Source organism: Oryza glaberrima, chromosome 2 (assembly GCF_000147395.1).
Source record: "Oryza glaberrima chromosome 2, OglaRS2, whole genome shotgun sequence".
NCBI classification, from domain to species: Eukaryota; Viridiplantae; Streptophyta; class Magnoliopsida; order Poales; family Poaceae; genus Oryza; species Oryza glaberrima.
The window spans coordinates 16,813,157-16,823,329 of NC_068327.1; the positions used below are offsets into that span (position 1 = coordinate 16,813,157).

At 44.1% G+C, this 10,173-nt stretch overlaps 1 protein-coding gene across 1 annotated transcript; it reads left to right on the top strand.

The window, feature by feature from the left end:
• Positions 1-463: 463 nt before the first annotated feature.
• On the top strand, positions 464-5,741 carry LOC127763256 (U-box domain-containing protein 73). The gene is made up of 3 exons (XM_052287906.1): positions 464-2,830; positions 3,395-3,451; positions 4,294-5,741. Exons 1-3 carry the CDS (start codon positions 2,270-2,272, stop codon positions 5,434-5,436), a joined length of 1,761 nt encoding a protein of 586 aa, XP_052143866.1. The 5' UTR covers positions 464-2,269; the 3' UTR covers positions 5,437-5,741.
• The last annotated feature ends 4,432 nt before the right edge of the window (positions 5,742-10,173 follow it).

Genomic DNA, 10,173 nt, shown 5'->3' on the forward strand with positions numbered 1-10,173 from the left:
GCCATCTCAAGAGGCTTTGTCGTCACCACTGCCGCTACCGCACCTAACGATGACGATGACGACGCACACGCGCCAGGGCGGCGCCCATGTTCGCCGCCGCTGCACCCGACGACGACGACATGTGCGTGTGCTCCACCGCCTGACCAAGCACCCCGCCTTTCTCACCGCCAGCGACTGGTATCATCTCGCCACCAACGATGTTTTGTTGTTGACCATCATCCATGCGCCACTGTTGGAGCCAGCCCCATCGACGCCGCCGGACGCCATGCCTCTTCCCGAAGACTGCACTGCCAAAGTTGCCGCCGATTGCCACAGCTGGCTTTGCGGCAACAACAACTTCATCATCGCTGCCGCCCGCCAGATCTACTCTCCTCCTCTTCCTCCACCTCCTCCTCCGCCGCCGTTGACTCTCACCGAATTGATTAGTCGCTCGCGTGAATGGGTGGATATGGATATTGTTAGTGTTTGATGGGGAGGTGGGGGGTGGTAGGTAGGTGAGGTGTGGCAAGATCACTGGCATGATGCCTCCCTAGGTGAGCGGTGGGATCCATACGGCGGCGGCGAGGACGAGGAGAGGCCGAGAGGGGATCCATCTGCACTGGCACGACGCCTTCCTAGGCCAGTGACGGGATCCATGCGGCGGCGGCTGAGGAGTAGGAGCGGCCGATAGGGGACCCGCCCGCGCTGGCACGACGCCTTCCCTAGGCCGCGGCGGGATCCATGCGGCGGTGAGGAGGAGGAGAGGTCGTCGTCGTTGGGGGTGGCGGCGGCGGAGCCTCTCGAGGTGGCGGAGCTCGGGCGGGCTTGGCGGCCACCTCCCCCCCATCTACTGCTAGCGACGAGGATGAGAGGCCGAGCGCCCGAGAAGAGAAGTAAGGAGAGAAGAGAATAAAGAAAAGAAAAAAGAGATGTGGGGCCCACATTATTCTCTCACTTACACATGGGCCCTACATACTTTTTTTTTTCGCTCTATGCTGCTACGTCAGCGAAACCAAGCATCTATAGCACCTAAACTGCACTGTGTTTTATATAGTTTATGGGTGAAGATTTTTGATACAGAGGATAAGGGATGTCAAAAGGATGGCAGGTGAACTTATTCCTTTATTTAACATTCTCTAAGTGCAGTTAGCGGGAAATTCCGGCCAGATTTATTGGGCTTATATGGGCCTAGAGGGCTAGATGTCTCTAGAATCTAGATCGGCGGCCGGGCTCCCACCACTCCACACTCCACAGGAATGCTACCACCACTCGTGTCTGCGCTTTCGCCACGGCCTCCGTCGCGTGGGCGCGAGGAGGATGCAAACGGAGGAGGCAGCCGGCGAGGTGGTGGGAGGCGTTGTCTCCGGCGGTGGCGCTTGGCGAGTGAGGCTGGTGCGGGCGCTCGGTGCCTCGGTGCTGACCGCGAAGAGAGGGGGCTTGCGGGCAAGGCATGCAGCTCAGGTGCTCGACGAAATGCCGCACGAGGGGAAGGCGCTGTTCCAGCTGCGGCCTTCGGGGATGAGCGCGCGGCAGGGTCAACCGCCGTGAACTTACAGTGGGATCTGGGCCAGGATGCTCGGTTTGACCGGGTTGCCGCGATGGCGTGGCGGAGGCAGAGTCAGAGGCAGAGCACTGTTGCCATGGACATGATGGCCCCCAATTGGGCACCTGCTGCTTTCTTGTGTCACTGGGGCAGATGTCTTGACACGATGACAACCGGGCAGTGGAGATTGAAGAGATCTAGATGTGTGATCGATGTCGCCTATGCGGGGTTGCGCTCAGGCTCAGCTACACGGCTCATACTTGCTGACATACGAATTGATCTTGATCAGAGTGGTTGTTCTAGTAGCAATATCTGATGGCAACAAGATCAATTTCCCAGATAGCAAGAACCATCGATCCATTCTGTGCGTCTTCCTGTCAAGACCTCAGCTCAGTGTTCATCAGTTGATGATCAAGTGACACCATGATGCAGAGTTACATGTTTCAATCAAGGCAAACCAGAAATCTCGTCAGAAGCTTCACGTCCTACATCTGCACAGGGGCAGCAAAACCAGAAATCTCCTGGTCATCAAGTCCTCAACTCAAGGCTTATAAATAGAAAGGCCCCAGGCTTCTTTGTATCCAAACACCTCTTCACATTTTTCCCTCCAAGAAACCGACCCGCTCCACTCCACCCCGCCACGCAAGAAACCAAGAACTCCTCGACCGCCGGCTCGAGGCCACGGCCACCCACCCACCGCCGCCGGGAAGCAGCGATTCTTCCTCGGGAAGGAGGACACCGCCGGCCATGGATCCGGAGGCGGAGGAAGCGCAGCTTCGCCTCGAGATGGAGTTGGCAAAGAAGGCCAAGGCGGACATGTCTGGGTTGCAACGCTCCAGCAGCCTCGGCTTGGACCACGCCGGCTTGTATCCGCTGCCATTGCCGCCAGGGTGGCGGTCCGCCCCAACCTCGCCCCTGAGGACACCATCGAGCCCGCCCCCGCTCCAGTTCCCGCCGGCGTGGGCGGCTGATGTTGCCGGCACGTCGGGCTCGGCGGCGCCCGAGGACGATGGCCCAGCAAGAAATGCCGGCGCTGATGAAGCCACGGCTGGGTCTGCGCCCAAGAACGAGGACCCAGCAAGAGCTGCGGGCGCCGATGATGGCCCCACGAGGTCTGACTACGCCGCGATGATGCGGATGGCATTGGCCAAGTTCCAAGACGACGATGCTGCTGCCGACGACGAGGAGGCGGCGTCCGCGGTGATGGAGCAGGCGATGACCGGCCTCATGGACCTCACCTACCGCAAAGCGAAGCCTCCAGAGCTGCCTTACGAGTTCGCCACAAGATGGCCTATTCCTATTGCTCATGTAAGTGCCTGCTCCTTGGTCTCTTGACTCTGAATTCTTGGCATTTCTTGTCGAGGCTTCCAGCTCTGTTCATGTTCTTGTCATCTTTGCCTCTTTGCAAACCCGCCTCCTTGTTCTGTTTCTTGTTTGTTTTTGCTGCTGGTGGGTAGTAGGAATTTCTTTGTTCCTGTTTGTTTTAGGACGAGGAATTTCCTAAGGAGATCAATTGCATTTCTTTCTGCATCTATTTTGTTTGTTGTTGTGCAAGAACTGCCTGCTGTTTGATTCTTTCCCTGCATCGTGATCAGTGATCACCAATGGGAAACATCTTGTGCTATTTATGATCAATGAAGAATTCCCTTTCCTTTAGTTGGGCATTATTAATTAGCATCTGGTTGAATTTCCTTACACGCGCTCGAATTCGATCATGCGTGCAAGTCCCATGGCATCTTGCCTGACAGTTGCATTCAGTCAAATCGATTGACCCATCTCTGCTTCTTCATACGTATGATAGTTGCATCGAATCAAAAGTTTGATCCATTTCTTACCCACCTACACTAATCCTACAATTATGTCTGTTCACAGGATGGTACGCTTCAAGCGGAAGTAATGCGTGATCCTGTTATCTTGCCTTCTGGATATGTAAGTGACAAGATTGCCCCTTTGCTAGGATTTTATCCAATTTTGTTTTAGATAATGGAGGTTTTTATCCAGTTGGAATTCTGTATAATTATCTGCTGGGTGTTTTCAGTTTTGTTTGTTGTAGCTGATGTTCTGCCAAAAAGCTAAGATTGTCAGAAACCAGGCAAATTATCTATCACCAATTGACAAAACATTGATTCGTTGTACTTATACACTTGTTACACTGGATGGTAGTAATTAGTGTCCTTGTTTAAATATTGTTATTTACAATGCACTTCTAGTTTTTAGGCTTCACTTGCCGAACACTAAAATGCAAATCCTCTTGGATTAGATTTACTCTTGAGTTTGCATCATCTTAAATCTTAGATTCCTATTTTTTAATCTTTCAAATCAAATGCTAACCTTCTCTTGGTTCTGTTAAAATTAACACCCGCTTCCTGCTTTCTGTAGTAGTTTGAATTGTCAAATGCTGCTTAGGTTTGATACTTTATTCATGCACGTTATGATGGTTCATAAGTTCATCTTATGATATAATGACTAGAATGTATAGTGATCCTGAAGGATAGAACACGGGACAAAATAATAATTTTACCCTAGTTTCTTTCATTTCCATTCATGCATAGTCTTTTGCCCCTTTTTCTATAATATCCTGTACCATAACTTATGAACATTTTGGCGATTTAGCATTCTATTGCTTGATATATTGATTAGTAAAACTTTTTTTTTTGCCACAATAAGTTACTGTGTGCTGTTTTTCTGAAGTTAGCTATGGTGGTTATGTTCTGCAAATCCACCATGATTTGGATTATCCCAGTAACCATATTTTGCTTGTTTGGTTGCAGTCTGTTGATCAAACATACCAAAACAACCAAAAACGGCAGAATCCATGGACAAATACCAGCACATTTACTGATCACTCCTTGCCCTACTCTCTCTCTGTTCCAAACCACCTTCTCCGTGACATGATTTCTGCATGGTGCCTCGATCACTCGGACCTTTCCCCATCTACCACTTCTGATACACCTTCCACTCCCTTGGAACCTTCAGAGGAGGAACAAATTCAACGCATCCTAAAACTATTCTCAGGGAATTCTGCATCGCAACGAGAGGCTTTGAAACTGATCCAGCTACTCACTAAAACCACCAAAGGGGTGCAACCTTGCCTTGCCAAGTATGCGGACATTATCCCAGTGCTGATAAATCTTAGGAGGAAATATAAATCGAGTTGGACACAAGATCTTGAGGAAGAGAGGCTCACAATAATCCTCAATCTGACCATGCACAGGCAAAACAGGGAGATCCTAGCTGGACAGAATGAATTAGCAGGTGCTATAAAAAAAATTGTTAAGAAGGCTGGCAATCGTGGTAAGCGAACATCATCCTTGGCGAAGGTAGCTTCTATAGTTGCTGTCCTGTCAGAGTTTGACATGTTCAGGAAAAGAATGCTGGATGCTGGTGGAATGAAAATGCTTCGAGGTATGCTCAAGATAAAGGATACTGAAGTGATAACGGAGGCTGCCACTGCGATCCTTGCACTCTACGCAGATGGTGAAGGCGAGCAACCAGCCAGATTTCATGACGTGCCTCAGATGCTGCTGGAATGCCACATGTTCACTGATGGGATCCTGCTTCTTCTTGACCGTCTGCCAAAATCCCCACGTGTTTTCAGAAAAATCTGTGATCAGGCTTTGCAATTGGTGAATATCGTCATGGCTGAAGATGCAAGTGGGCCGGTGACACGTAAGGGCATCCTCTCAGCAATTTCCTTGATCTACGAGATTGTTGAAAGGGATGTGGGTAAGATGAATGCGGTGAAGAACATGGAGGATTTCATCGAGCGGTTGCGTCAGCTATCATCAGATAGATTGCCGATGCAGAAAATGCTCCAGGTGGAGAGAATAATCAGGACTCTGTCAGATGCGTTTCCAGCTCCTACGGTGCGAGGGCGATGCCAAGAACCCAGTGGAAGCCGTCTTCTAGCTTGAATCTTATACTGTTCTTCTGTACAGATCTCAAAAGGCTCGAGATTTTACTTCTGCTCGCTTAACTTTCTGGAGAAGTTTGAATTTGTTGACTGTGCAGCAATGTGATGGATCACACGAACAATTCAAAGCATAGACAGAATAACTTTGTTTCACTTCCTGGTGAGAGATTGTAACAAATGATTGGTGTTAGTAACTGACCGAATTGAATATTATTGTGATTCTGTGTAGTACTCCTGTATGAAGAGAAAAATCTTGTATCAACTGGTGACCATTCGTTTCTTTTCTCGAGTGTTACAATTGGTATATAATCCCTTGTTAATAATTTTGTTTGGAGCAATATTTCTTATATATAGAACATCTTCTATGTGCATCAAACTTGGGAGTCAAATGCAACAGCATAGGACTCGGACAAGAAGGTAAATTATTTATTTTTTTTAGAGAGCTGTCTATATATCATGTGACAGAAAATCCCACCTCCTATCATTCGAATTTTGAACCATTGGATGTGCTTTAAGATTCGTGCAGCCCCTTAACCCTAACTCCTCCTCCCACCGGTTTCCAGATCATGCCGCCACCCTCCTCCTCCCGTCCCACGCGCGATCCGCTACCGCCACCACCGCCACCGCCCCACCGCCCGCCTCGCTGGCTGGTCGGAAAAGGTCAACGGCGCCGGCGAGGCCCCCCGGGCGAGCCCCTCCCCCTCCCCCTTCCCCTTCACTTTCTCCTCATGGTGCAACGACGAGGTGCCCCCGCTCCGCCGTCTTCCCCGTCTCCGGCGGCTCCCTACCGCCGGATCCGCCACCACCGGCCGCCGCCTCCTAATCCCACCCTTGATTTGCCCTCGCCGCCGACGCCGGCCCACCGTCCTCCTCCATCCCCGCGGCTTCGGCGCCGCCGCCGCCGCCTCGCCGCCCACTAGAGTCCACCGCCCACCGTCGGTCCTCCGCCGCCCACGGCCATCCCTCTAAGCCCCGAGAAAACCCCCCTCTTCCCCCTCCCCCAACCCCCCTCCTACCCTCACCCCAACCTCAAACCCTAACCCGCCGGAGTTGGGGTGTCGCCGGCGCCGGAGAAGAAGGGGAGCCCGCCGGAGTTGGAGGAGAGAAGCCGATGCACGAATCTTGGCATGGATCCAATGGTCTAAAATCTGTAAGATTTCATCCCTAAATTTCATTCGAATGCCATATAGCAATCCCGGTAAACTATTTCTAGTTCTGTATAAATGTTTGTGTAGAAGAAGATCTAACGAAATTCAAGCCAGGGCAGAGCAGAAGAGGAGGGAAAACGCTAAACATCGGTCGTCCGGGCGGAACCAAAACATCGGACAAACTTGCAAGATGCTGATTCCAGAAATGCTTATAATTAGCCGTCTGATGAAAGTTTAACCACATCATCAGCGTTAGTTGTGCGGCATGGCGTCATGGACCCATGACCATACAGTCTGAAGAAGCAGTCGGCCACTCATTTAAATCCCAAAATTCAATGATTTTGTCTATTCAACTATTCATCCGATCTATAATCTAATTACACGGTTGGATTTATTACGATTATATCTTTATAACAAGATCTCACTTGATAATATTTTGATGGGTTTTTAGTTTGTTGCAGTCTTAAATGTTGCACGTAGTGTTAATTAGATGTTGCAATAAGTATTTCATGGTGTTCACTATGTAATTTGTAAATGTTGCACATGTTGGTGTTTTGAATGTTTCAGCAATATTTTTTTATTTTTCAACAACTACACCTTGATGATTGATGCATGCTATAACATAGAACTTAATGTTTCGTCTAATTGTTATCATGGTTGCAGACAATATCTTTTAAATGTTGCATTCTATAAAATATTTATTAAATGAGTTGAAACATTTTTTTTTGCATGCGATGAAACAATTTTATATAAATAATGAAACAATTCTTTTAAATGTTGCATCTCTATAAAATATTTATTAAGTGAGTTGAAACATTTTTTTTCATGCGATGAAACAATTTTATATAAATAGTGAAACAATGGTTGACTATATATATAATTTCATCAATGTGATATATTATTCTAACGATTTAATTAAGACAAATATAATATTCTAATTTGATCATGCATCATATATGTATTTTTAAAAGAAAATATTGTGTAAAGGTATGTAATGAATAAGTACGTATATATAAGAAAATGGGGAGAGAAAAAAAAATAGCAATGATGGTCAAACAACACTGCATGTGAGCAAGAGGCATGCTAGTTGCTATGTGGCAGTGGCTACTTGCCAGCTAGCAGCGCATGCAACACAACAGCAGGGGTAGAGGGGCATGCGGAGCATCGTCTGATATTTCGCAAATTTTCGGACGTCCGACGTGTAGCTCGCTCACATGTTGATGCCGAATCGCTCTGATTAGCCCAATTGCACCAGTGTGGGCTGTGAACTATTATTGTAACGGTTTGAACATCTTATATGTTTATATATTATAAACTAGCAAGGTGTCCCGTGCAAATTGCGCGGCTAGTATCATTATATTTTCTCTGATATAATAACATATATGTTTTGTCATTATATTATTAAAATATATTACAATGACACATAATTTTAAATTTTGCAATAACTTTACGAAACTACTGATGTGTAATATTTATATTGTATTTTATATACGTGTTAGTTATTAATTATTTTTAATATCAAATTTTAGTTATTTGTAAATCATATATATTCCTTTATGGACTCTAGACTTGTCTTTTAATATATTTTTTTAATTTTGAATTTTTATTATTTCTAATTGTATTTCTACGTGGACTCTAAACTCATCTTTCAATATTCTTTAATTTTTAATTTCAATTTCAGTTACTTCTAAATTGTATTCCTATCTTAACTTTAAACTCTTCTTCCCATGTTTTTCTTAATTTTGAATTTTAGTTATTTGTAAATCATATTTTTATACGGACTCTAAACACTACTTTTCATTTTATTATGTTTATTCTGAATTTTAGTTAGTTTTAAATTCCTATATGGACTCTATACTCTACTTCTAATATTTCTTATTTTTTAATTCCGAATTTCTATTTTTTTTTCTTAATTGTATTTCTATATGGACTCTATACTCTACTTCTAATATTCCTTATTTTTAATATCGAATTTCCATTATTTCCTAATTGTATTTCTATATGAACTCTATATTCTACTTCTAATATTCCTTATTTTTAATTCCGAACTTAAGTTATTTCCTAATTGTATTTCTATATGGACTCTAGTCTGCTCTTCTAATATTCTTTATTTTTAATTCCGAATTTCAGCTATTTATAAATCTTTTTCTTTTCTCCGATTAATGTGAGAATTTCTAGGTCATGAGAGCAAATGTGGAAGCTCCTTTTTATTCCGAATTTTAGTTAGTTTTAAATTCCTATATGGACCCTATACTCTACTTCTAATATTCCTTATTTTTTAATTCCGAATTTCAGCTATTTCTAAATTGTATTTCTGTATGGACTCTGCTTTTTCTTTTTCTCCGATTAATGTGAGAATTTCTCGGTCATAAGAGCGAACGTGGAGGCTCTTTTTATTCTGAACTTTTTATTCTGAACTTTAGTTAGTTTTAAATTCCTATATGGACTCTATACTCTACTTCTAATATTCCTTATTTTTTAATTCCGAATTTCTATTTTTTTTCTTAATTGTATTTCTATATGTACTCTATGCTCTACTTCTAATATTTCTTATTTTTAATTCTGAATTTCCATTATTTCCTAATTGTATTTCTATATGGACTTGGACTCTATACTCTACTTCTAATATTCCTTATTTTTAATTCCGAATTTCAGTTATTTACTAATTGTATTTTTATATAGACTCTAGTCTCCTCTTCTAATATTCTTTATTTTTTAATTCCGAATTTCAACTATTTCTAAATTGTATTTCTATATGGACTCTAGTCTCCTCTTCTAATATTCCTTATTTTTTAATTCTGAATTTCAGCTATTTCTAAATTGTATTTCTATATGGACTCTACTTTTTTCTTTTTCTCCGATTAATGTGAGAATTTCTAGGCCATGAGAGCGAACGTGGAGGCTCCTTTTTCTATTCCTTTAAGCTATATCTATCTATATCTCTATACCTAATTAAAAAATAAGTAAGGCTTCCGGTTAATCTTTTCGTCCGTCATTAAGAGTGGGCCCACACGATAATTCGTCGCTAATCCACAATCCGAAAGCGTGGCCACGATCTCTTACGCCTGCAAATAAAGGAGAGAAGAAAAATAAAAAGAGAAAACCTTGTTTGTGGAGCAGCCCATCCAAAGCAACCCGGATTGGATTAGTGACGAGGCAGCCCATCCAAAGCAGCTGCAGACCAGCCCAGATAGCAGCCGCAGCCCACCAGCGAGCCCACAGAGCGGAGGAGAAGCAGCCCACCAGCCCAGCACAGTACTGCGCAACACTGTAGCAACCGAACACGAATAAAGTAAAGAAGATATCTTATTACTTAAAACATGTAGTCACCAATAAAATGAATTATTTACCGACAAAATAAATTCTTTTTTAAAAATAAAAATAATCACATGTGTCTTTCTTCTTTTTTTTTAAAAAAAAGTAATCACCAACAAATTGAATCGTGTTTACATTTGGATTTTTTTCCCTCATCAATTGCTTATTCGCCACAGGACACCTAATCACATCACTTTTTTTCATTCATCGTATAATTTCTTCTATTATTTAGAGTGAAAGTTATTCTGCGATATACCACATTTTTTTCTTTCCTT